The sequence below is a fragment of the Numida meleagris genome, chromosome 6 (genome assembly GCF_002078875.1).
Source record: "Numida meleagris isolate 19003 breed g44 Domestic line chromosome 6, NumMel1.0, whole genome shotgun sequence".
In the NCBI taxonomy this organism is placed as follows: Eukaryota; Metazoa; Chordata; class Aves; order Galliformes; family Numididae; genus Numida; species Numida meleagris.
In genome coordinates this window covers 23911516-23939021 of record NC_034414.1, presented here as the reverse complement: position 1 = coordinate 23939021, position 27506 = coordinate 23911516, and the positions used below count along the sequence as shown (strand labels likewise).

General features: G+C 48.7%; 2 protein-coding genes across 4 annotated transcripts; one reads left to right on the top strand and one right to left on the bottom strand.

The window, feature by feature from the left end:
• On the bottom strand, positions 1 to 23923 carry ARHGAP1 (Rho GTPase activating protein 1). Of its 3 annotated transcripts, none has more exons than XM_021401410.1 (13): positions 23782 to 23923; positions 18805 to 18988; positions 18213 to 18305; positions 7997 to 8084; positions 7649 to 7780; positions 7063 to 7149; positions 6353 to 6451; positions 5550 to 5657; positions 4240 to 4316; positions 3760 to 3837; positions 3089 to 3217; positions 2764 to 2867; positions 1 to 1800 (listed from the first exon to the last, which is right to left on the bottom strand). In XM_021401410.1, exons 2-13 carry the CDS (start codon positions 18941 to 18943, stop codon positions 1621 to 1623), a joined length of 1314 nt encoding a protein of 437 aa, XP_021257085.1. In that variant the 5' UTR covers positions 18944 to 18988; positions 23782 to 23923; the 3' UTR covers positions 1 to 1620. The 3 variants fall into 3 exon arrangements, with proteins under 3 accessions (XP_021257085.1, XP_021257083.1, XP_021257084.1); XM_021401408.1 differs by lacking the exon at positions 23782 to 23923 and adding an exon at positions 23143 to 23212; XM_021401409.1 differs by lacking the exon at positions 23782 to 23923 and adding an exon at positions 22802 to 23012.
• On the top strand, positions 23497 to 27160 carry ZNF408 (zinc finger protein 408). Its single transcript, XM_021401400.1, has 2 exons — positions 23497 to 23638; positions 23933 to 27160. Exon 2 carries the CDS (start codon positions 24478 to 24480, stop codon positions 25948 to 25950), a length of 1473 nt encoding a protein of 490 aa, XP_021257075.1. The 5' UTR covers positions 23497 to 23638; positions 23933 to 24477; the 3' UTR covers positions 25951 to 27160.

The window sequence follows — 27506 nt, the reverse complement described above, 5'->3', positions numbered from 1 at the left end:
TACAGAAAAGCAAATTCTATTTAGCATCCAGTAGCTTTTAAAAAATGAGTTCTGTTTGGTCCAAAGCATATGTCCCTGTGGCCAAATACAGCAGGAAGCAGGACTGGCCAAAGCATGCAGGGCACAAGAGACATAGGTATAACACGCCAGAGAACACTAGAAGCTCCCCATGAGCACCCCATCAGGCTCAGGCTAAGGAGAGAGAACTCTTCTAGCTCAGGTGACCTGCATGCTACAACCCCAACACCAACAGTGATGCACTGCTTTGGGAAGGCACCAGGCACATCCAGCCCTAAGCCTGCCTTGCAGACAATCCGATTTCTCCAGGCGTGCCCATGGCATACAGGATGCACCAGATGAGGCTTCCATGGGAGGATGGAAGGGAAAGGAACTGAGGAGGAGAGAAGGCGATGCCCTCTGCAAGAAATAGCTGTTCCCTCACAGCTTTGGCACATGAGTGCTCAGCACCTGGGCAGAAACTTGTAAACCAGGCCTGGTGCACTCCAGAGTGAGGGTTAGCCCCAGTCCCTAGACCTTCCCCTAAGGCCATGCTCATTGTTACGTTGTGCTAGAGAAGGTTCTGTTCAAACTGAAGAGAAGAAACAACCAAGGCAGTCTGTGTCTGTCAGCACAGATGCACGTGCCTGAAGGAGTAGAAGAGGCCTCGTGTTGCTGCCAGAGGGAAAGGCAGTGATCTTCATAGTTTCAGCAGTTCTGTGCCACCAGGGCACTTTCTCCTTGCAGTGCAGACTCCCATCTGTGAAGGGGCCCCAGCCAGAACCCATGCACAGCCAGGTCTGGCATGCACCTTCCCAACCAGGCTGGAAATGCTGCTGGAGTGACAGAAACACCTGAGCTGGGTAATTACAGGAGGAACCTCGCCCCAGCAAAAGCTGAAGAGTACCTGGAGTGGGTGACCCCAGAGGGCCTTGGGCTAAATTCAGCTTCTGTGCGTTGCAGTCTTGCAGGTCTATCCAGCCAATGTCCTGTGGAACCTATCCTTCACTTGCCTGCCAAAAAGTTGTGGCTAAAGTGGTGTTTGCAAGTGCAGGACAAGTACCTGAAGCACAAGGGCTGCCTGCTCCATTCAGTGTTTCAGATGCCTCTGGGGGAAGGTAGGATGCACTTTCAGTGCGGAGAAATGGCACCTACAGCAAGAACATCTCTGCCACATACCCAGTGAATCTTGCCCGAGCCCTGATAGCCCAGCTGAAGCAAGGGGAGTGAGATGCGGCTATTGGGAGTTTAAACAAAAAAAGATCTTTGCTGAAGAAGGGACCAGGAGGGCAGAAAAGCCGTATGTGAGGGAAGGAGGAAAGGATGGCTGGTCATCTTATAGGGCAGCAGGCTGGTGATGAGCTCTGGAGGAGCTGCACAGACTGGCAGGTGACTGTGTGCTCCCACACAGTAGCTGGGAGACCAGCTCCCATCTCCATCTGGAGCAGCAGGTCTCCTGCTTGCTTACTTACACTTTCTCCACCATCTCCACAGCCCTCATTCTGCTCATCACCCAGGGTACCAACAGTCCCTTTATACTGGAGACAGCTTGGTCACAGCTCCAAGACAAGGTGGGAAAGGTGGGAAGGTGGGCACAGTGTGTGGGTGTGGGCTGGCCGGGATTCAGGCCTCCACATCCTCAAAGAGCTCCTTCTGGTGGTCCAGCAGGAACTTGGTAAAGGTATTGATGGGGTTGATGGCTTTTAGGGTGATGGCTACATCTTTGGCCCACAGCAGATTTGGGCCAAACACAACTGCCAGGTTGGTGTTTGTCATCTTGTTTCTGTCACTGTGAGCAGATACCTATGGGGGAAGGAAAGAGAACATTGTGAAATCGCAGAATCACAGAATCACAGGGGTTGGAAGGGACCTCAAGAGATCATCGAGTCCAACCCCCCTGCCTAAGCACGTACCCTACAGTAGGTCGCACAGGTAGGCACCCAGACAGGTCTTGACAATCTCCATAGAAGGAGACTCCACAGCCTCTCTGGGCAACCTGTTCCAGTGCTCCATCACCCTTACCGTAAACATGTTCCTCCACATGTTAGTATGGAACTTCCTATGTTTAAGTTTTAGGCCATTACTCCTTGTCCTATTGCTACGCATTCTCTGAGAATAGCCTGGCCTCATCCACTTGCCTCCCACTTCCCTTTAGATATGCTGCAGAACACAGCAGCTGCCCTCTTCCCTCCCCAAAGCCAGAGCTGACACACTCTCCAAAGCAGATGGAAGGAGGGTGACAGACAGAAGCTCAAGACTCCCTGCCAGAAGATGGCTGGGGGAAACACGACTTGCAGCATTCAGGAAGCAAGGAACAACATTTAGCATTTCCCACATCCCACTATGGCTCAGCAACCAGGCTACAATGTAATAGGACCAAGAGCACTGTCAGCCAATATCTCTACAGGTCATCACTAACTAGAACAATCTTCCCTCTTGCTAGAATAACCTTGCAGCAGCTTCCCTAGCAGCAGAAAGCAGAGCGGATCTGTGACCCTTCTTCTAGTCCTATCTTCTACTCGGGTATTTTGCAGTGGTACCTCCACACTTTCAGCCTCCCTGGTACAGACCACATTGGCTTAATGCCTGCCTGTGCCTCTCAGTCATAAGACTCCGTATTAGAGGAACATAAGGTAAAGAGAGGCAATTTCTTAGCTTAAGACTTATTTCTTCTCAAAGGAAAGGAGGGAACAGGCAGTCAAGAAGCTGATGCGAGGCACTGGCAACTGAACTAAAAGACAGCTTCCAAGCCTTGGAGCAGCTCACCTGCACCAAAAAGGCTGTCAGTAAATGGAGCACACGGTAGTTTTCTTCTGGCAGATTCTGGAGTATTTTGCGAATGACATCCACACGATTCACTTCTTCCACACCTAAAAAGCAAGAGAGATGGGGCAAGTAAGTCTGTAAGAAATTCTCATCTCTCCATGAAAAAGATGAATACCTCAGCACACACCCCAGCAAAAGCCCAGTTTGCAATCACAGGGTATCCCATGCAGCTCTGTCCCTTCCACAGCCAAGGGTGGTTTGGAAGGTATCTTCGCCCTTGGCCATTGCAACATTCAGGGAGGAGCACACTCTTATTACAACTCACTCTGGAAGCTGACAACATGGCTGTAGAGGCCAAAAGTGAGGAGGGGCTCAGGCAGCTCTCTCAAAAAGGTCTTGAGAATCACAGCAGGGAGGTGGACATCTTCGTACTGTTGGAAATCTACCGGCACACCTGAGAAAGTAACACAGAGACTCAACACTCACTAGCCAAAGTAGGATCTCCTCTAGACAAAGAATACGATGTGATGATTGGAGCCCAGAACTAGGGAAGCCGTAATTTAAAGAACACTGAGAGGGTATTGAAACACTGCATCTTCTAATGGAGTGGAAAAACGTGACCCAAAAGCATGTGCAAAAGCACTGCTGAACCCAGCACTAGGTCTTTAGAAAATGTTAGAGATGACCAGTCATCTTCAGTCCCTTCAGCATAACCAGACAAACATGGTATGTCCTATCCTGAGAAACAGGGAAATATTTAGGCAGGAAAAGGGTGGCGCAGGAAACTTAAGCGCGAAGGATTATGCTTTCCACACATCAGAAGTACTGAACAGTGTCAGATGCTCCTCCCTTGCAACTTGGGTCATATCCCGATGAGGCTTCACCGAGAGGCCTATCAGAGAAGTTGAGGAGCCCTGCTGGCCTACCTCCAACAGAGTTCTAGCAGGACAGCAGGAGTCAGAGAATGAGAGGGGCTCTGCTGAGTGGAGCACTCACCCATGTTGTATTTTTGCTGGACCTCCCTGACAACCTGCGTATTTGCTGATCTCCGGAAAATCCCTTCTGTTGTGAGAGCTGTAAGGTGAGAGCAGATGGAGAAGGAAGATCGGTTATGTGGGAGTCTCTAGGAATGCTCGTATTAACAATCATAAATCCATGCTGTGGGTGTTCAGACAGTTGTCATCAAATCCCTTTTTTCACAGAACTGCGATTCTTCCTGCCTTCAGCAGCAGGCAAGGGATAAAAGCAGCATTTACTACTCTTATACAAGCGATAGTATGAACAACTGAAAGAAAAATGTCTCCCAGCCATGAAACTGCACAATCTCTTCAAGGCTAACCCACTTGGGTCCGGCCTTTACATCTTATCCTGGATTGCTGCTCTGCTGTGTCCAAACACACTACGGATTAGAACAGGGTGGAGGAGAGGCCGACAGCGTGGAATTAAGAAGGGCTACAGCTTCCCCCAAACACTTACCATGCTCCCGCAAATGAGCAATAGTCTCTCTGACCACCAGAGGAACAGGAGACCGATCAGGGCTCTTCTCCCGTAGACTGTGGGAAGAGACGAAAGGTTACACATGACTGGTCCTCCCTGCCCTGCACGCAGCCCCTGAGACCTGAAGTTGCCTAAATGTGTACTATTTTTGACTGGGATGACATAGTATCTTGCTATCCCTGTCTCCCTGGTTCACCCATTATTCCCATCATGAGAAGTCATTCACTGGAGCATGAGCACTGGTAATGAGTCTGGGCTCATTACCACACCACAGGAATATTTCTTTGTCCTCCATAAAAATCACCACACGTAGACACCAGGACAATGGGGTTCCCAGAAGGTAACACTGCTAGTTACAAAGTAGGTGAAAAGAGTTAAACTGTCTTGGTCTTTTCCCTTGTGGACAAGGGCAGAGAGAAGCTGACCCCTGACAGAATGATACATGGGATAAGTTTATCTACTCCTTTCCTGTAAGGGAAAAAAAAAAACAACTCAAGGGTTGTCAGGGAACGCCTAGTGATGCTGAGGCATTTGCTGCCACTCTCACATTAGACAGCGTGTGTACCACTTTGTGGTATGGAGCTGTTCGCCCCTCTCAGCCCACAAACAGGCTCAGGCACACAGCACCACAGGGGTTACATTTGGAAGTGTGGTGCTGAAACTGGGGAATGTGTTTCCAGATTGCTTCAAAGGGTCTGTCTGGCCACACAATCCTGGTTCCTCTGCATTTTCCTGCTGCAAAATCACAGTCAAAGTTAAAAATACCTTCAACACTTAGGCAGTATCACTATCCCCAGCCAGTGTCTGTGTTTGCCTGCGTCACTGTGCAGGAATGGGGGCTGGAAATCAGTACAAGGGTGAATACAAGTGATAAGAAAAAAAACTAAACAACAGACCTGCAGCACTACTCGGTAAAAATAGCACAGCCCTAAAGACACCTCAGTCAGCCTCTAACAGACTTCCTTTGTTTAGACAAAGCTTTTAATGGCATAAAGCCCTCCTCATGGTTCTTATTTTGCTCCTCCCTTAATAAGCCCTAACTACAGAAACAATCTCATCCTAATTTAGATAAGATCTAGGTTCTAGCCATGGAATTAAGAGGGTGGAACTGAACTGAGTCAGTCAGAATCTGGATGCAGGTAGAGTTCCTCAGAAGGATGATTGTAGTTTTATAGTAAGTCCAAACTGCAGTAAATTTTACAGACATTTCTATAGCTGTTCAGCTATAAATTCAGTGACCTCAGAACAAACAGATCAGAGCAACGGCAACAATATTCAGAGATACTCACTGTTGGAGCGAGACTCCAAATTGCTGGTTTGGCAGTGGTGGGCGGGGGGGTGTTGGCTTCTGGGGCACTTGTGAAGGTTTCTGGAGGGATCTGAGATATTCATCGTATCTGTGGCAAAACACAGGCTAGTAAAAAGCCACTCCACCTCCCAGAAAGAGCACGAACCCAGCACTCCACGTGGACCCCTGCTAACACATTGGTAACATCTCCAGCCTAGCATGGCTGATTTCACCTATGCAAAAACAGGACAGGCAAGTCTGGAGCAACAAGAACAAATATACAGCTGCCAGAAAAAAAGCAGGGCAAAAGGAAGATATATATGGAATCAAGAGCTGGAGCAGCTGAAGACCACAGCACAAGTAGGAGGCTAGGGCAGCACTGCTTGTGATGAGACAACTGCATGGGTGAGTGAGAGACCAAGATTGTGGTGACTTTGGGAAGCCTTTGAGAGGAGCTGAACTGTGCCAAATGAGCAGAGTAGGTGCCTGACACAGCAGATACATGCCACAAGGTCCAGGTCAGTGTTAACTTCAGTAATTTTCAGAAAGCCCCTGTAGTTGAGTGGGAGAGGCATGATGGGTGCTCCTGTGGAGAAGTATTTTTACTCCAAGGGCAGAATTGGGCACTGGGACCAAAGAGACACAGGAAAAACAGCAGAGAGAAACAACAGTCCTTATAGCAATTTCTACTGCTCCTTCTAAAGCCACTGCCTGGGTGGAACAATCCCTTCCTCCCCTTGCCTTTCGTCCAGTAAAATCCCCTCTTGGAGCCCTAAACAAATGGAAGATAAGCGGCACTCTTACTTCAGCACTTGGCTCGGGATCCCCAACTGTTCCAGCTTTACATACTCCTCCAGCTCACTAAGGAAGTTCACATAAAAAATCTTTCGTCCAAACTTGAAGCTGAAAAACAAGAGACAAGTAGGTATGTGAGGAATCAAGAAATCCAGCATCTGAAAAGCAGGTTTCTTACAAGCAAGGATACCAGGGGTCTGAAAGAAGCACGGATGAAGCAAAGGGGTAGGCATGGCTGAGTAGCAGAGATGTTGCCCACACAGCTCTCCAGCCCATGTATTTTACTTGGAGATGCCAAGACTTTCCAGGACATGTTAGAAGCCCTAACAGAGGCAGCCTCCCTAAGCCCTGGATTTCTCCTTCCTAAGCAGCAGCTGGAAATAACTGATTTTCTATTATTTTACAGAGTTAGGATTTCAGTGTCAACACAATGAGTTAACAGAATTTGTACTGATGCTCTCACTTTTTTATTCTTAGCAGAATCTGTAACGCATTACTTCTAATTGGCTGGATACCAAGGGAGTAGCACAGATCTGCAAACCATGTTTTGTATTTCTTGTGTCTGAATATTTTTGAGCTCAGAAACAAGGGGGGACAGCACAGGGTGTGAGGCTGCAGGGCAGGCCGGTAGCCTGTGCATACCTTATGCTCCCCCAGGAATGCTCCATTATTCGCCAGCAATGTGAGGATTTGGGTAAGACTGCTGTAGTGTGTCCTACCTTATCAGAGGCTTGAAGAGAATCAGAAGGGTCTTGATGAACATGGTTGGATGCACAATATACAAGGCTTTGATGTTCTTCTTGTACCTGCCAAAAGAAGCTAAGTGAGAATGAACTGTGCTTTAAGAAGGGGAACCAACCTTTTCACAAGATTAATACATCCTAGATGCTCCGTTCCTTCTGCATTCTGCCTCACCACTCCCCAGTCACCCGTGGCCTCTGCTTTTCCATGCTTCGTACTCATGTCAGGATGCCCAGCAGTCTAAGGGCACACTCTACATTATTCCAAGATTTGCCCAGGAGCAGTGACCAGCTTCACCAGGAAATAACAATTATACCACAGAGCTAACACACTTGCACTGGTTCCTGGTTCTGCTGCTTGCCTGTTGTTCGAAAAAATGCAATTTCAGAAGGAGCTCTGCATCCCACAATTCAGCCTGCCACAGACAAAAACCCACCTCCACTAGCAGTAGAAATAGGCAATAGTAAGATATGATCACCAAGCTACCTGGGAACAAGGGGAAAAATCTTCTGTATTAGACTACAGAGCAGCATGCTGCAGCCTTGCCTGCTGTCCCCTACTCACTTGCGATCAAATTCCCTGTAGGCATCCCGCAGCCAGCTCAGGGATGGCTTGTTCTCACTAGTCAGGCCATGATGTAGATACACAAGTGTGTAATCACTTTCCACATACTGGTCCAGTGTGAATTTCAGGTACCTGAAAACAGACAGCTCATTAATTCACTTCATACTCTGCCACAAAGAGGCTCTTGCTCCCTTTAGTGTGCCATAACAGAGGACTGCATCCTCAGCAACGGAGGTAAGCCCTTTGCAAGGACATGTCCAGATAAAGACGATACTCCGTACAGAACTGGCCTCAGGAATCCAGTACCTGGAAATTACAGTAACAGCAGCCTCTGAAGACACTACTCACCCCAGCAGTTTCACATGGTCAAGCTGATGACTTGGGGGCATCCGGCAGGCACTGAACAAAATGACTTTCCTTCCATATTTGTCATCACCTGCAGATTAAATGTCAGAAATGGTAAGAGTTCCAAAACTACATTGTGGTCTTGACAGCAAAGGGGAAATGGAACATGTAAAATCACCATAACAAGGCAGAAGTCCAGAATGCCAAAGCTGACAGCAAAGATGAACCTGATTTTCAGCAGAGTTGTCATGGGCCTAGGATGAAAGTAGAAACCTGAACACCAAGGGCCTGGCAAGTTGGCAATGTGAAAAGAGAACAGAGTCCATGCTTCAGATCTGAAAGAAGAGGAAGGACTGGAAGACAGGATGCTTCAGAGCATATACAAATGGAGGCCTGCAGTACTCAGAGCATTAATCCTGCAACACTGCCCCTGGGGGCACTGCTCCTGTTACATGCATGCATAGGGAGGCAGAGGCAAACTGCCCCTCACAGAGGCAATAACCACTATAACTCTTCTGCACGCAGACCCAGACTAACTGTTCGTGGTCTGGTGTGTGTATTTCTTGCTTTACCTAAAGCTTCATTCCGTACACTGAACAAAGCCACTGCATACCCTGGAAATCAAGAAATTCCCAAAAACAGGCAGTCCCAGCCACATCCCAGGAAAAAGTAAGCATCATCATAAGCCTCTTCTACAGATGGAGCAGGTTAGGGCTGCTGGATTCTTCAGGTGGGGCTCAGGGGGAGGTGTGTGCTGCAGAACAAGCTATTGTTCACCGCTTCCTAGATTTTTCCATCCACAACGGTATTTTCCCAATCTGAGCTGGAAAGAGCAGCAAAGTGTGGTACAACTGAGCATTCTATGTCAAAAACCCAGCAGAAAACAATCCCTATCACATTAGAGCCACATAGCAACCTCATCTTAGGAGGGACGTTCCCAGCCACCTCTTGAGGCTTCAGAGACAACAAGTCGAGTTTTCCTCCAAATATGCCTTCATACATCTGCATACTTCTACCAGCAAAGCCCTCCATCTCCATGAAAAAAACCAGGCAGGTGGGCATGGACAAGCTTCGCGGACGTGCTAGGGGAACTGAGAGATTTAGATAATTAAGAACCAGATCCAGATATACAGTCTCAAGGAACGTCTGGTTCTCTCCTAAATGGGCACACCATCCGATTCATTTCCATAGAGATGACCTGCTTTTTTAGCACCAGTGGAGGCAACATTGTTCCTTCAGTGTGAAGAGCTCAAGTCTTCCCATCTTTCTGGCTACTCACCCGGCTCTGAGAGCTATGTTTTATTGTCAGTCAGAAGGAGCACAGAGCAATGAAAGGGGTTACTGAGGTTACGTTCAAGAATACCCACCTCCCCTTCCCATGGCACAACCAACCCATTCAAACCACAACACAGAAAAGCAGCAAGGATCTCTACTTATGCAGGACAACCCTGCAGTACACCATTCCTCTTGAAAGATATCCTTTTCCCCATGCTGGATTTATGGCATTCAGAGCATGCAGCTGTTTTTTTTTACCCTTGCAGGGGTTCCAGCACCCAACTATCATCTGGCTAGACTTGCCATGCAACAACTGAGATCTCACATTAACCATAGGACAAACCTGAGGCTTCCAGGAATACTGCCTGTTAGTAAGAGACGACCACTTGCTGCTTCAAATAGCAGCCAGAGAATTCACATACACAGGCAATGACACTAAGAAGCCATTAACCCTGTCTTTTACCTCCATCCTGGCCAGAAGAACAGATTCTCTCTCTCTTTTTGTACACCTCCATTTTTCAAGTTTCATTTTCAAGTCACTCACCAGACAACACAAGACAATTTATTGATGCACACAAGCCAGAGCCTCTACAAATGTTAGGGACACCTGAGGCAGCATCAGGTACAGACTGGGAAAGGGCTGGCATAGGCCATCACATTGACATACACATGCGCAGGTAAGGGGCAGTTAGGGAGGACACATGACCCAGAAAGCAGGACTAGGAGAGACTGATGCAAGGATCATCTGGAACAACCAGATACAGCCACAGCCAGGCCACAAGACCAACATCACATTGCATATCCCACGGTAGCCCACTCTCTGCCTAGCCCAGAGTTTATTGGTAGCTTGCTATGAGCTTTAGGGCTGGATCAAATGCACATAAACTCTCTACAATACAAAGATGAAGGCTAAGAAGGCCCAGAAGGGAGGATACCACACATTTTGACTCCTCTGCTTGTATGGCTTTGTCTAGAAGACAAAGGATCCTGCCCCTATAGAGCACCAAGAAGATGGCAGCATCCGAGAACCCGATGAGTTCTGTAGCATTGAAAGAAAATGGGTAACAGATTTGTGCAGATTATAGCTCTCTGCTAAAGTCAGAACAGGTGCTATCTTCAGTTAACTGAGGATGCGATTCATATTGAAGGGGATGGTTCGAGGGCCTGAAGAGAAGAGTGTAGGCTTGATCAAGGAAGGCCTTGGTTGTGAAAAGCACAGTACCATCTTCATGTGATGCTGCAGGTGGCCACACAGTTCAGCCTCCTGGGCGCTGACTTCCAGCCTGGGATACTTCCTTGAGTTGGGAACCAAACAGCTTAAGCCTCTTCCTCTAGAATGACATGAACACTTATGGCTGGGCCTATTCAAAGTCTAGAATCTCACTGTTTTAGTAGCCTTGGTGAAAAGGTTGGCGATTGATAATAAAAGAAAGAAGCAAGACAATCTAGAGAGATAGCATGTTTCTCCCGGATTGTTTCCAGGGCCAAATACATTAAGAGATTATCTACAGTTGTTCAGATCACTGAAAAAGGAGTGGCCCTTTTTGCCTTCCAAATCCAAATGAATTTTTGCATGAGCACTCCATACCCATCGCTGAGTTCTGGGTTTCACTCCAGTTTCATCACACTGAGCTCAGCCTGCCAACATAGAAACACTTAAAACACCTGAATGACAATCCTGTTTTCTCCTGATATAAATCAGATCAGTCTGACTTCTCCAGATATATCGAAATTCAGCTCCTGAGCATTGAAGATAAACAATCAGTTGCTGCAATTAATAAGCAAGAACGTAAAGCCCATTCCATGCATTCTTGATTGCCAGAAGAAACTGTCTCCAGGTGGCCTCTGCCTCAGGCTGAACAAATCCTTACTGCATCTGATCTTTCCCAGATGCTCCATTCCTTACACTATTTGCTCGCCCATTTGCAATATTAATCTTACAAATGCACTTTTTTTATCCCTTCTTTGCAATTGCAAGTAGCTAAGGTTTGTGTTGTGCACAACTGTAGACCACGAAGTAATTACTCAGCTTCTCAGGAATAGCTAACAACTAACCAAAAAAGAAGCAGTTATACACATTGGTACTCACAGAGCCATCAGAGCAGGACCATACTTCTAGAAGCAATGAAGTTTAAATACCAAAACTGATGTTTCAGATGGCAACCTGCATCAATGCAAACATATCAGGAGAAATTCATATTAAGGTAGCAGTGTTGTCCTGAGACAGAACTCTGTATTAAACATATCTGTACAGCAAATATGGAAAATACACACTTGGCTTGCAAATCTTGCTCTGTACTTCTAAGTGCTTCTTGTGAAAACTAACAGTCAGCCTTTCTGCCACGATCTGATGTTATCACTTTACTCAGCCAGCAACATAACTGTAGTCTAGGGACCCAGTTCATTCACCAGGTACTCTCAGCCAAGGATCCACTTTGACAGAAGATTCAAATGAGAATAAATTGGTACTTTGATACTGAGAGAATGCAGACAGACCAAGCCTGATACCAAAGCTAGCGTTATTGGAAAAACAACAAAGCTGGCAGTTTGGGGATAAGGAATGGACATTGCAGAAATCTGGAACGCTATTCCAAGTTTCACAAAGCTTAGGATGCTTCTCAGAGCCACTGTCAGTTTAAAAACAAACAAACAAACAAAACCAAAACACCTTCTCTAATGTAATTTCAGGTTCCTGCTGAACACAGCTGAGCAGTGTTTAAGTATTATGGGTAGATCTTTGATATCTGCTGAATTCCAAAGTGGATTTAGCCTCTGAAGAAAAGAAAGGAAGAAGCCCAAAGTGGCAGTATTTTAATACGTACTATCTTCCACCTAGCCATTCCCAATATTCAAACATTGCCACGATCCTAAAGCCTTATCAAGTGACTAAAGCCTTAACTGTTACAAAACAAAATTAAAAAAACCTGGACAATCAGATTGGAGAATGCAAAATGGGAGGATGTTTCCATCAGAACACAGCAAACGGGTGAAGCATCCACATAATGAGGTGACGAGGATCAGCATTTCCATGGACTGTGCAAAGGTCCTGGCCTGCTGTTCAGAAACAGCAGAAAGAATTTCACACCAGAAAAGAATTTCATCTGCACTGAGAAGTGTGAAAGCACTGGTAGCCAAATTCTTAAGGCTTGGCGTTGAAGTCCAGAATATGAACAAATGCTCAGCGAGCACAGAGTAGTCTAGCACAGCTTCAGGCTAGAATGAGGCGCAAGTTACCAAAACACAACATCTCTGCTGCCAAATGTAGAAGAAATCGGTAACAGTAGCTTTCATCTGGAGAATCCAGTTGTAGCGCCGGCTGCATAACAGGTGAATGCAGCAGCAGGTCTTACAAAGGGAGAGGAAGCAATCCTAGGATGAACTTCTAGAGCACAAATGACAACAGGGTAACTGTTCAAACTGAGCCGGTCCAGCAGGCCACCACCAGAAGAAGAACAGAATTTACACTGAGACCGGAGAGCCCCAAAGCGCCCCAGGGAAAGCCCGCAGGCCAAATGCGGCTCAGATGATTCCGCTGTGCCTGAGGCAGAGGTGCAGTCCTCAGACGACAATCTGGTGCAGCCTTTGGACTCCTGAAAAGTTGCCAGCACGGCCCGAGGCTGAGCAAAGTTTGGGCTCCCTTGAGATAACCCAGCTGCAGGCCACAGGCATGCTAAAGGAATACCGTGATCTACAGCATCACAAAAAATCTACCTACCTGGTTGGGCCCCATCAAGTGCACCCTGGTCTGGAGGAACAGAAACAAAGTTATAGCAAGCCAAGTTTTGCGCTCTTTCCCAGAAAGTAATCTTGAGTATGAAGTCTCAGTGTCTAGTGAAATTGCCACTGGGATGCATTTACTTGTTGTCTCGCAGCAGTTAAACCCCTTCCACTTTATGTTTCCCACAAGCTCCTCTCCAGAGCAAGCATATCTTCCAAGTAGAGGTGGTTACTATCACCCATGACAGCTGGGTCTCTTACTTCAAATTGCAACAAATTCAGTATAACCATAGTCCAGTTTCTGGCCCTTGTAAGTTATAGTTACACTTCCTTCACCAACAAAATGGCAACTGCTGTACCGCTACTTTTAAAAGGACTTAATGCAACTAATTCTGACAGTCAAGGTCCTAGGAAGAACCACAGCAGTGTACAGCTGATGGCGTCATGCTGTATAAATAACACGCGCAACAGCCAAAACTCACTGATAAGAATATAAAGACAACTTAGATCTCCAACATAGCTTTAAAAACAAATATTTTTATTAGATTCCGACTAAAAAAAAATAAAGAAATTGCCAATTAGAGGTGAAAAAAGGTTTGTCTGGGAAGGGAGAAGGCTATGAAAGCACTTGTTGCCGTCCCGGGACGCTTTCCATCACCAGTTACGTATACCCTACAGACCCAAATGGACCTACTGACACAGAAGACTGAGCTGAGCAGAAGCCTAGGGAGAAACTCTCTGCTCCACTGATCTCCTTTAGAAACCTTAGAAACGTAAGACTCTCTTAGAAACTCTTTGCTCCCATGATCTGACATCTCAAAACATGGGGCAGAAGCTGGGCTTTCTTTGGATGGGCCCAATTCTACAGAAGCAACACATCATTCTGTATCAGATACCCCTTAAACAGTTAAAGCCAGAAGCTACATCCAAATACAGCAGAACTGCAAGTGTCCTGTGCTAATGGAGCCAACAAGAATGCACCATACTGGAAGGGAAAAAGGTCCTTGTTAGTAGAGTCCTTTGCTGAGTACACAGGCCACCAAAAACACGCTGCAATAGACTGGTGACATCAGGTTTGTCAGCAACTTCTGCCTTTGCCTGCTTAGTGCAACAGTAGCAACTGTGCCCCAAGTTAAAATCTAAACTCCCCACCTCAGTCACTAACAGCAACAGCAAATCATCAGCACTAGTTACAAATTTGGTACCTGCAGCCACCAGCCAGCTACAATGCTTTTATGTAGGTTTGGTACCAGGCACCAACAAAGACATTCTCTGCAGTCTTGTAACATTCAAGAAGGTACGCTCCCTGCACTCCACCGCGCTTTCCCACCCCAATAGCAGCTCTTACTACACACTAGCATCAAGCCTTCTCTACAAAGACAGCCCTACGGACTGCCAATTTAATGGTGTGAGGAAGCAGATTTCCCACAAGCCTAGCAAATACATGCTCTGAGCTCCTCTGAGGTCTTGAGATCCCTGGGTAGAAATTATGCAGCTGACAGCAATGGCCAGTCTCCTGGTAACTGCTACATCATCTCCAGCTCCAGAGCAGCAGCAAATTCATCTGCTAACTCCATGTTAAGCTCCAGTCTTCCTATTGCAAAGGGAAGAAAAACAGTTCTTGTGGGAAAGTGGGAATCCTGATGCACCTCATACAGGTTTGCCTATTGACTACAAAGGTGGCAGAGCAGTAGTTCTGACTGGGCACAGGAGCAAGGAAGGAACGCGTTACCAGAGAACAATCAAGAGTCCTGCTCTTCCCACACATCCCAGATTTCCAGTGGGAACGCCTTCAGACTGTTATTAACTATCTGCCATATTCCTGCAATTCAGTCTCTGCTGAAATTCAAGGCCAAGATTACATCACACTAGTTCACCTCAGTCCTAAGCGGATGGAAGCAGATGCTCATACCTCTGCCATAGAAGAAGTTGCATAAGGAAACAAAAACTCTTAACAGAAGTTTGGGATAGCTCATCAACAGCCTTCAACCAGAGGCCTGCGCTTCCTCCAAACGCTACATGACGTAAGGAAAAAACCGCACTTTGCAGAAGCGGTTTGTGCAGTGAAACCGAGACACCTCCGCTCCAACTTTTAGCCACACGCAAAGACAAATTTATCCGGTCACAAAAAGGGGAACTCAAAGTCAACAAGAGCACAACCACACACAGTCCTCTCCAAGGCCTCACTAAGATGCTCCAGAAACAGACACCTGAAGGCCGAAGTCTGAAAGCACAGGCAAAGAGTTTCAGCTCTTTCCTTCAGAAAAGCACTATATCCCAAAAGAACCAAAAGAAGCTTTCCTAAAACAAAAATGTTCCTAGATTCATTACGGTGCCATTGTAATCCCTTGGAACTGTGGTCTGGAAGCCTTCTGCTCTGTCTTCCTGTGACGCACCACCACTAGGGATAGCAATGCCGTGCCAGCTCCTTCCAAGGCAGCAGACAGCCTCTTCCAAGGAAGAACCCAGCCCCCAAGAAGAGTCAGGAGCACAGGGCACAAAGGGAGCTTCCACAGAACTGCTGCACTATTTTGAGGCGGGGAAAAAAAACCACATTTTTCTGGCAAACTCTGCAAAACATTTTTGAATCATTTTCTTCCCCTTAAGGCCAGAAAGTTATGATATTCAAACGCAGCATGATTTGAACTGAGTCATAAATTAAAGTCAGCTAGAAAACAAGTGGGTTCAAAACAGTATTTTTTTATTGTTTATGAACATTGCGCATCATCCCGCATTAAGCAATTACTGCTCTGACCACACAGGATAACCCTGGGATCTCAGCCTGAGGATGGGAACCAGCCTTCTGCTTCTGTCTCAAAATAGCATCAGCGCCCAGAATACATTTCAGGGAAAGAACAAACAGAATTAGCCATACGCTTTCTGCTCTACAGTGTAAAACAGGGAAGGACACAGAAGAGAAAGCTAATAAAACAGCAGCATGGATAAAACTGCCCTTCATCTGCTGCCGTTTGCCAATATTTACAAGAAAGCCAGGGTGGAGCCACTTCGTTTCAGGCTTAGCGTGGTAAATGTTCGCTGCAGCTAAAAGTGCTGACAAGCACAACTTGTCAGTAGAGCCAGATCCAAACAGCTCCATTTCAATCCTCCAGTGAGATTTTTGACTCCTCAGGATACTTCTGAAAGGATTTTTCCAGATTTCCCCAGACTGCTCACTTCCAGTGACAGCCCAAAGAACATTACACCATCTAATTCTCTAAACAGTTAATGTTATTAATTATTGACCAAGAAAGCTGAACAAACTGCTTCACCTCAGAGCCCAGATTACAATTCCATATCCTTTGATCCACTTTATAGTTCCCACTTCCAGGAGATGAGACAGCAGTGAGTCTCACAAACCAGTGCCAGCAAATGCCCTACCCAGAGCTGTGTTTCTTTACTCAAGTAAGGCACTGCACCACATTTTGTGGGGGAAACTATCATACATTTTCAGATAAACCAGCTCTGGTGAAAAGTGGCCCCTAACAGCCAACAACAGATGGCTCTTTGAGATGCTTCTGCGCTATGCAGAGACACAAGGCCACAGAACTCACTAGAAACACAAATTCAAACCATGGCGGAGAAGAGAGCTCCTTCAGAATGCAAGCGCATCTCCCAGGCAGCCATCATAGCTCCCTGAATCCCTTCCAGGAAGTGAGGAAATTCTTCATGTGCTACGCTAGACATCTGTGACAAATGGCCACTTTCCAACAGCCACTGAGATGCATTTCCCTTGCGGTGATACTCCATTCAGAGAGCTTGTAAAACAACCATTGTGTTGTTACCTTAGAACAGAAATCCCACAGAAAGGCTGGTGCTTATATCAGGAGGCAGCTCACAAAGTATATCCTTCTCTGAGCTGATGACATTCCAGTCTTATCAACGTCTGTGATCTAAGCACTCTGCTAAGCTCTTGGGTTTTGTCTGGGGTGAACAACAGTATTATTTAACTCACGAGCTCCCAGAGTTTAGAAATGACAGTTTCCTCTACAGTTCACATTATGATCCAGCTATTACGAGTGAAATGGCAGGAGTCCACACATCTGTTCCGGTTTCAGCAGCAGGAAGACTAGTGCAGACTCACATTAACTCCAGTCCTGAAACGCCAGCCCATGGAAAGGGTTACAAACATATCTGCAAATCAAAGTACTTGTAGAAAAACTGGAAGACACAATGGCTCCAAGCTAAATGCCTGTCATCCAGCAACCAAAGACACAGAGGGAGACAAAGAAGGGTGAGGTTTTAAGTTTGCCATTATCCTTTGCAACATGAGAGGACAATAGAAAGGAACCTCATTCTAATGACAGCCCAAAAAAGACTGATGTCAGAACAACCCATGCCAAGGTAAGCTGCCCACATACATTTCCCCTCTGAACAAGCCCTTCTGCAGAACAACAGTAGATGAGGAGGACTCCAGCTTGTGCCTTTCCTTCTCTGCCAATTCATATTTGGGGCGAGAACCAAGGTACAGAGAAATGGCAAGAGGAAGGGGGTGAGGTGGCTGCAGCTCGTCAAGTAGGAAGTGTGTCAAGTCCCAGTAGGTTGAAGAGGCTTTTTTACTTAAACGGGGAATGCAGGACAAACTAGATTGACTCTTGCCTCAGACTTACCATAGCAAACTGAAAACTATCCCCAACTGTCTTTCTCATGGAGGTCCCAGCAGGAAATTACTGAGGGCTAGTGCAACGAAAATAATACTGGCAAGACAACCATACAGAAGAAATCAGATTGCTTGTGACTCTGAGTGATCACCTCCTTACTTGCAGTGGGCCTTGGGCCTCTTTCCCATTTTTCAGCTCTCTAAAATATGCTGTGTATGGACAGGATGGCAAGCCCTGACCATTCAGATACTACAGAGCTTCCAGACCTACTCAGTCAGCTGAGGAAGCTCACAACTGTGCTGCATAACTAGGTAATTTCTGTGACATTATCATATAGAATCCACATCTCGTGCTCAGGGCCACACCTAAAACAATTCGGCTAAAGCAACCAAGTCCTACTAGTAATATAATCAAGACAACAAGACTCAAGAAAGAATGCAAGTTTAACCAAGGTCAATGGAAAATTAAAACACTGCAAACAGTCAAGAAGTTTGATGCTCCTTTTCTTTATGCCAGCTGTCATTGCCATGTGGGCCTGGCAGATGCTCTCACCACTATATTAGAAGAGAGCCTTGCTCAGCCCAGCGGCAAAGATATCAAAGGAGAAAACAGAGAGAAAAGGCCATTACCTGCTACTTCCACAATGTGGTGCCTGGCGATATCATAGTAAGGATCATCCCATCGCAGGTGAGTGACAGGCTCAGGGGAGCCTTTGGAGTCCTCTGCACAAAACATATGGAATAACCACTTAGAAGAATGGATCTGTTTGTCTGTTCTATGTGTCCTTGAGCTAGTTTCCCTGACCTCCTTGGGCAACAGTTCACAGCACAGTAACTGACTGGATTCATGCAGGCTGTTAGAGCCCAATTCTCCAGACCTATCTCCCACATGGAAGTTCAAGACCCTTCCACCCAGGCAGATCAAACTATCCTGCAAGACACCATAAGAGAGGACACTTCAGGGCTTACAGTGTATTCATGCTGTCACCACCAAAATAGTCGGCGCCATAACTGAGAACAGCATATATACATCCCCTGGCCTTGAACTTTTAGTGCTGTTCAATGGAAGAGCTAATTCACTTGGGTGTGGTACAACAGAAATGTATCTATAAAGCTTTCAGGAGGAGCTGGGATTCTCTACATATGTAGATACGACCACAATGTTGCAGGATAAACAACTTTTTTGGCCTAAACCCAGACCCCAAACAAGAAGGATACTGACCTGATTTGGGAAAAGCAGGGTCTTCATCTGCCGGCCAGTTCTTATCATCGATGGAGGCTAGTTTGAGCTGGCTGAGGGACTGGTTGGTATCATCCAAGTTCAGGTCATCCTGAAGCTCTGAGAGTGGGTCTGCAGCCATGGTCTCCAAATATTGCAGTTTATTTTGCAGTGTCTAGAACAAGGACTGCAGAGATTGCTAGGTGAGACACAGAGATGGCAGGTTTCCATCCCCAAAAAGCTCTCCTCACTGATTTTCCCTAAAGCCTGCTTTATCTTTACCAATCCAGAGACCATGCTTCCCCTCCCCCTCTTCCTCCTCCAAGCCAGGAGCGCTGACATATGTCAGATTCTTTTGTGTCCGTTGCTATCAAAAGCACATCAGGAGCCTACACCAACCCTCTCAGTGAGACTGTTTGACCACAGCTGTGTCCAAATTAGTTTATCTCCTGAAAGTGGAGCAGCAGCAAGATGTCGAGGAAGGCATCTATGCCAGCCCCTGCCCAACACACTCACTGTAGCTAAGAGCTCCCCTCCCTCTGAAGGGCTGACACAAAGCCCAGCTGTTTCCACAGTTGGCCCGGCGCTGGAAGCTTTCCCAGGAATCACCCCCCTTCTCCCCATAAGGGAGGGTCAGAGCTCTCAGCAACACCAAAGCGGGTGCTTCAGCATGCTGGGATCTGCACATAGAAGCAAACAGCTCATAGCTTCTTAAAGCAGGATTCTGTAGGCTAGTAAGACAGAGAGAATAACACACATAACACCCTAATCTCCTTTCACCATCACCCAGCAAATACTTCTGCTGAACAATAGCAAAAGTATGGGAATCACTGCTTCAATTTAAAGCCCTATTGCTAGAATGAGTATTCTTCACCAAACATGCCATATTAGTAAGGATAACAAGGAATTAAGTGGGTCCAAGAAACAAACAACTGTGTTTGCTCTTGCAAATATTTCTCACCCTCACTTGGAGCAGCAGATGTGCCAAACCCAGAAGCGAGCTAGGAGGTGCTCTGTGCTGTGCTAAGGGCACTGACCCTCAGGGAAGTCCCCCAGGAAACAACTGTCACCCACTAAAGTCAGCATGCTGGAAACAAGCAAGGACACTCAGGACAGGACAGATATGCTGACCTGGACTGCTCACACAGACCTAAGCTGGCATTGCCACATGGACAGTAATTCAGTGGCCAACAGACAGCAAGCCAAGAGGAACTGCAGGAAAACAAAATGGCACCTTGCATTAGCAAGGTTCCCTGTAACACTGCTGCTCTGACAGGCTTGTGCTTGTTTGGCCATACGAGGGGAGCAAAGAGCTCAAAGATGATCTGAGGAGGCACGCTGCCTTTGCATGGAAAGAAGATATTCACAGTAAAGCTATTTCCTTTAGGAAAATGGAGGGGGCAACAATATATTGCATCTTCCATCCCTAGAGCTTGACTGTGTGTATCTATCCAGAGAAAATGATCGAGCCCTGAGGACAAGATCAGTAAGAGACCAAGCACTGGAAGGTGTCACAGCCATGTTCAGGGCAACACTCATGACCAAGCCCGGTGTATTTTGAGAGGAAAGGAAATGGAACAGTCACCATTTGTCCCCTCCCACTAGATTACTCCAAAAGCTTACCTCCTGTCCTCCCCTATCTCTTACTCACCAGTTTACAACCAGTTTTCACTTCTCTCAGGCTCCCAGAGGGCAAGGGGCCTTGCTAAGCAAATGAAATTAGATTCCCGAAATACGAAAGAGCAAGATGTGTCTGGGCAGTGGTTGGTCAAGGCTGTATGGCAAACACACAGTGTTTGACCACTGCAGCCAAGCAGACGCCCAAGCAAAGTCATTCCCTGCCTTCCTGCAAGGACCGAGAGCTGCCTGACCTCTCTGCTCTCAGAGGAGCAGGGAGCAAGAAATCAGGTTCTTCTGAACCATGAGCTCATGCAGGAACCACGCAGCAACAGGGCCAAATGACAAGCTACTCCCCACCCCTAGCAACCGCTCTGATTTCCATGGTAACGCCAGGCACCGATTCCTATGACTCAGTGAGCTGAAAGCATTCCCACTGCAGCTCAGCAGCCCCACCGCCCAGCCCTGCGCAGGGCACACAAAGCGTCCACAGTCCCCAAGCACTCCTCACTCCAGTGGGCAGAGGCTCTACCCACCTTCCGCTGCTGCCATCTCCTGACCCAGGGAGATGCCTTCTACGCCAAGCTCTCAAGGATGCCCCGTACAACAGTGTCCCCTGAGCAGTCCTGACGCACTCAAGGACTAAATCCAAACCTTCCTGCAGAACAGTGATAGTACTGCCACAGGGCCAGCAAGACACCGAGTTTCCCTGCTTCTCACTACAAGGACCACAATTAGGCTTCAGAGACAACTGGTAGCGCATCACCAGGGCCATAAGTGTTCGTTATTTGACAGCACTGGGGCCTTCCCCTTTGGCATGCTCCTTGAATTAATCCTAGTGTGGCACCATGAGGAAGAAGGAGGTCACCAGTAGGATGTCTACGGTTCCACACTGGGCAGAGACCAGCAGCTATGCTCCCGTCCAAACCTGCCTTCCCCCTTGGAAGGCAGAGCAGGCTCCCCAGGTATCTCCTTGCACTGTTCACTAACAGGCAGGCAGCTCCATTCCTCAGCTCTAGGTTAGTGCCTCATGAAACGTTAATGGCTGGAGAACCCAGAGAAGACTTCTCAGATTTCAGGTTCTGCTTGCGAAGCAGACTGTAGGTCCCAGAGAGCTCCAGAGGGCTTTCTGCAGAATTTCCCCTGCCCTTTCCCACCAGTGCAAAAGACAGAAGCACGAGGTTTCTCACATCAGAGCAACATATGCTTTAAATGTCCAGAAACTAGGGGGCACTGAGAGAGAGACCCAGAGGTGAGAGCTGGGAGGTGAGAAACTAAACATGGAACTGAAACCAGGACAGCCCTTATGCTCAGATCCTCACAAGTCTCCACAACTTATTTTCTGACAGAGTGGCTGCACGAGATTTTTTCTGTCTACTCAAAACAAGCAGTAAGCAGGACCTGCCACGGCCTGGGGACGTCCATCCTGCATCAGTATAAGGGTGAAACAGCTGTCAGAGAACAGCACTTCACCAGATATAACACAATCCAAGAACGTCACATTCAGTTGATAAATAGCATGACAAGATGCAAACCATACACCCTGCACGGCCAATCAAAATGTACGGACGATTATGTTCCCAGATTTAAAAAGTTAAAAGCCTACTTAAACATTTCAAAACAAAAGAATCATGCTTGACATCAGAAGCATTTCTTTACTGCCTGGCTGTAGAGAGCCAACCACTTCCATTCTTCCCAAGTGTTTTCTGCTCCTCTCTGGGTTGCTCTCAGCACTTGCTAAGCCACGTGCTTTGCTCTCCAGCCAAAAAAGATTTTTTGCTAGCAGAGATGTGGCACAGAACAGCACGTTCTGCAGGAGGGAAACTTCAGCCCTCTACAACACAATTTTCACACAGATTCTGAGCTGGACACTCCTTATACAAGATCCTGCCAGAATTCACTCGTATCTATGAAGCCCTGGTAGCTGCTGCTCACGTACTTTCTGTTGTTGCAATTCCAGTGCCACCACCCCGCCATTGCTTATTTTCAAGCTGTATCTACTCTGCAGTTTCCTTTTCCTGTTTTTCTTCCAGAAGCACCATTAATCCCGAAGTACATCTGCACACCAAAATCTGCCCGTGCAGGAATCAGCACAGCACGGAGCGGCGCTTACACACCAGAAAGAACAACAGAAGCGCGGTGGGCTGTTCTCCTCCCCATACCACCTAACAAAGCAACGCTCCAACCAAAAGGAGTCCCCGCTGCACTGCTGCCGTTATTTTTCTGACCCTGCTGTCACCTGCAGCCCCTGCCGGTTTCGTTTCAATTGCAGAAACTTCTGTTTTTCCACACACATCAACCAAATTCCTGCACCGTGCTATAGTCTTCACAGCAAACGCAGTTCGGTAACGCACCCCAGTAATGAAAACGTCAGAACTCTTACTAGGTACAGCCTCACGGGAGGGCTCCTCTCCCCACTACAAATCCACCAAGCAGGAGTTACTCAGCAGCAGACCTCAGGAGTTCCCGGGCTTCACAAGACGAAGCCCCGCGACCGATTCTCCCTGGGCATGCGGCCACCCAAGGAGCGCGGCTCAAGCGCACAAGCGGGCCTCTTCCCGCCCGGCTGCGCCGCGGCTATCGGGCACCTCCCCCCTCCCCAGCGGCCCGGCCCGGCCCGGCCCGGCCCCACCGCCTCCCCGCAAGGACGGGCCCGCTAAAACCAGGCCTCAGGGCTCGGCGCTCCGTGCACAGCCCCGTCGCCCGCCCCCCCGCCGCCGGTACCTGCGGCCTCCGCCCGGCCCGCCCGCCAGGCCCCGCCGGCATCCGCCTCCCGCCGGAAGCGCGGCCCGTCGCCGGGGAAACACCGCCCCGCCCCACCCGCCACGGGACGCTATCCGGCCGCGCCCGCCGCCGCCTCGCACCGTTCCGGCGGCATGGAGGGCCGCGGCCCCGTCTTCGCACTCGAGGCGCCTCCGGTCTGCGCGGCGCTGCTGGGCCTGCCGCCCGGGCCGGCGCTGGCGGGGCGCGGGGTGCGTGGGGCGGGCGCTGCCGGCCGAGGGCCGCGGCTGGCGGAGGTGAGCGGCGGGGCGCCCCGCCGGGCCGGGTTCCGCGGGCCGGAGCTTTCCCCGACGCCGCCCGCTGCCGTGCCTTGCGGCCCGGAGGACGCCGAGGCCGACGTGGCGTTGGGCTGGGCGGGCGCAGAGCCGCTCTCCCGGCCCGAGGAGCGGGAGCGGCCGGACGGCGGCCCGGGAGGTGGAGGCGGCGGAGCCCCCCGCAGGTACGTGCCTGGCCCGGGCAGCGTGTCCCGGCCTTGGTGGGGCATGGGTTGGCGGGGCGCCCGCTGCAGGGCTGGGCCCTCCCCGAACGGCAGAAATACTGCCCAGCTACCCTCTGCGGTGAGGGAAGAGAGACTTTGCCCACCTTCACCGGTTAAAAAAATGAAATCGTAGAAGCGATGGTTTTCCTGCAGAGACCTGGGACGGTTGGGTAGCAGTGTCTGTCTCCGAGGTTTGTATGCTGACCCAGCATCAGCCAGTGTTGATTCACCCAGCGTGCTTTTGTGTTTGTGCAGGCGATTCCAACTTCTCCAGGGTGGGGTCTGATGAAACCGGAGTCCTTGACGTCCCCGTTGAAGCTAGGAGGCCGGCTGCCAAACACTTCCTTAGGCTGCCAGGAGAGGAAAGCACTTCTCTCAGACATGAGCTGTGGCAAGCCAAAGTACGGAGGAATGAGAATCAGCACCTCGAGGCCATCTCAAACATTGAAGCCAATGGCGGGCGCAGGGAAGAACTGAACAAGGGTGTGGATCATGGATCCACAGCAGAAAAAGTGGAGATGGGGCAAAAAGAGGTGCATTCAGGCGACCTGGATATGTCATTATCCTCAGGTGGGGTTCAACTCGGTGCTTGCATGGGCACGTGGGCCAGTGATGCCAGAACAGCTGAGCAGGAACCCCAGCAGCCCAGTCCTGAACAACAACATGTAGATACTTGCAGGAAAGAAAGCAACAATTCTAAAGTCTCCAAACTGGCATCTCCATGGAGAGAAGGGCCCACTGGAGGAGGCTGGGGAACAGGAGAACTGTAGTGAGCTGGCGGAGGGTCCTTCTGGCAGCCCATGCCCACTGCCAGAAGCTCTGTTCCAGAAGGAGGAGGTGATCAAGCGCAGGTAACACTGTGGGAAGTGTGGCAAAACCTTCCTGCAGCTCTGCCACTTCAAGAAGCACCGCTTTGTCCATGCTGGCCACAAGCCCTTCATATGCACAGAATGTGGCAAGAGCTGCAGCTCAGAGGAGAGCTTCAAGGCCCGTCTGTTGGCCCACCAGGGTGTACGGCCTTTCCAGTGCACTCTGTGACGAGGCTTACTGCACGAAGCGAGACCTCCGGGAGCACCAGGTCCTGCACTCTGGCCACTGCCCATTCTCCTGTGAGCAGTGCCGCGAGGCTTTTGCGTGCCGGCCCTCTCTGCGCATTCACAGGAAGATCCATGTGGCCACTGGGACCGGCCCAACTGATCCCAAGGGATGCCAGCGTGCCATTTGCGGATGCCACCTGGCCAACCCTGGTTCTTTGCGCAACCACATGTGCCCGCACACAGGTGAGCGGCCTTACTCCTGTCCCTTCTGCAGCAAGGACTTCTGACAGCAGAGCAACCTGCGTGAGCATCTCCGGCTGCACACGGGCGAGAAAGCCCTACAAGAGCTGTTTCTGCGGCGATGCCTTCCCCAGACTGCCAGAGCTGCGGCGCCATCTCATCTCCCACACGGGCGAGGCCCACCTGTGCACAGTGTGCAGCAAGGCACCGCAAGACCCCTACACGCTGTGTGCCCATGAGTGCCTGCACGCAGGCAAGCGCCCTTTCCACTGTGAGCAGTGTGGCAAGTCCTACACCCTGGCCATGAAGCTGCGGCGCCACCAGAAATGCCACCTGGCTGGGAAGCCCTACAAATGTGAGCTGTGTGGCATGGGCTACACCCTTCCACAGAGCCTTGCATGCCACGTGCTCACCCACCAGGCAGAAAAGGATCCTGAGGAAATGAGCACTGCAAAGGCCTCTCTTGCCGTGGACCTACCCCTGCCTCAGAGGAAGAGCCCCTCCCAAGAGGAGGCTGTGGCAGAGCCTGCCTTGCCCATGGCGGAGGTGCCAGGGCCAGAAAATGAGATGGAGTTGCTGATCACAGCCAGTGGTCACTGCATCGCTGCTTACCAGCCTCAAGGCAGCACACCAGATCCTGGAAGGAGAGCTGCTGAGCTACCATCAGCAAAGGACATCATTGAAATCACCATCTCCAAACATGAGGATAAGTGCATTATTGTGCAGGAAAAGGGCTCACCGAGTGATGTTATCATCATCCAGGAGGGGGTGGGTTTTGGAGCAGTGGCAGAAGTGGAGGTTGAGACTGGAGTGCGACTACCCCAGCTGACCCTGGCTGTTCTTCTGTACAGAATATTAAAATGGGGTAGAAAACAAAACAAAACAAAAAATGAACTCTGTAGTGTCTCTGTGGCAACAAGGCTCTGTGTCTCAGCCCCCAGCAGAATTAGCAGCCTCAGAGGTAACTGCTGGTGTAGACCTGGGTCTTTTTGGTAGCTGCTCCGTGGAGCTGTGAGCCTACATTTGCTGCCTTTTGGGTCTGGTGCAGGGAATGTTGATAGGAATAACTTCTTACAGAGGAAACCCAGTGTTTTGATGAGCAATGCCCCTCCTCTGGCTGTTAGTGACCGTGCACCATAGGGAAAAGTCTAAACAATTCCTTCAAGTTTTCCTTCTTAATAGCTGCAAGCACTTTTCTGGGCTTTTACTCAGGAGGCCAACAGCAATTCTGACCATTAGAGGGTGACGCCAGTGGCAGACGTTGCAGGGAAGCAGCTTCCCACTGTCTATAAGATTTTTTTTTTAAAGCATTTTTCACAATTAGCAGAAGCAAAGTTCTGCCTTATAGCTGGGGCTGAGTGTTCTTCCGCTTTTGCCTGTTTTGTTTGCTGTCACCTTCCTGGCTTTCTGGTCCTGGTTGGTCTGTCTGAGAACATTAAAAGTTGCTTTCATTTCTCACACTACTAGTAGCATTGTACAGTCAATTTTCACTGTCCCCAGCTGAGAAGCTCCTTACCTCTCCAGGTAAGGATTTACAGTTCATTTCAGTATGCTCAGATTTTTGCCCCTCTCCTCCTTTCTTCTGATCTTTTTTTTCTCATGTTCTTGCTTCCTCTCTCCCACTTTTCTGCTCTTCCATCAAAAAGCCTACAGGTGACACAGCCCCCAGCTATTCCCACTGCTCTATCTTCTTTAGTGATCATTTGCCATTTGAGATGTGCTGAATAAAACTGATGCCTTGTCAGGAAGAAAATGTGTGTTTCCAAAGGCCTCATAGGAAGAGATGAACAGTACCAGCCCTAGCAGTCTTTCAGACTTGCCTGCCCCACGCTTGCATTTCATATGTAGCGCAAACACTGCTTTAATTTGCTGCCTCCACAGTTTCAGCTGCTATCTCTGTTCTGCCCCTTTCCAGCACCTGCATTTCCCCGGAAAGCTTTGTTTGGAGGCCTACATTCTGTGAGCTTTTTATGTCCACTGTGCAAGAGAAGGGTATAGTGTCACCTGAGAACTGTCGATAGCACTGCTCCCATCTGGGGTGCTACAAAGACAGTAATGTGACAATCTGAGATGTCAGTTTTTTTTTTTTTTTTCCCATAAACTTTTATGACCAGTTTGTAGACAAGGTGTTAGTCACATCCACAACACCTTGATATGTGTGTGATAAGGACAGTAGGTGAATTCAGCTAATAAACAGTTAAGTCTACTTATTTTCAGCTATTTTTTTTCAAGTCAGGGGCAGATAAGCCTGGTCTTTAACCTGAGCACTTGAATACGGACCAGTGGAAGCAGAGGTGTATGAGGGAAGGCTTACATTTGAAGCTGCAGTGCTTTCTACTGCTCTCCCTTTGCTGCCTATCCAAACTCTTGCATTTTTCAAATATTGACACAGCTGCAAAGCATTCTCGCTGGAGCTGGGCTTCCATGCTGCATTTGAAGCATGTGCCCTCTGTCACAGTGCAGCTGGGAGAGATGGGGGAGGAGCAGGGGGAAGGGAAAGGGAGAATCCAGGCCCCTATTGCCAATCTACTGACCTGTAACACCTTTCTGTG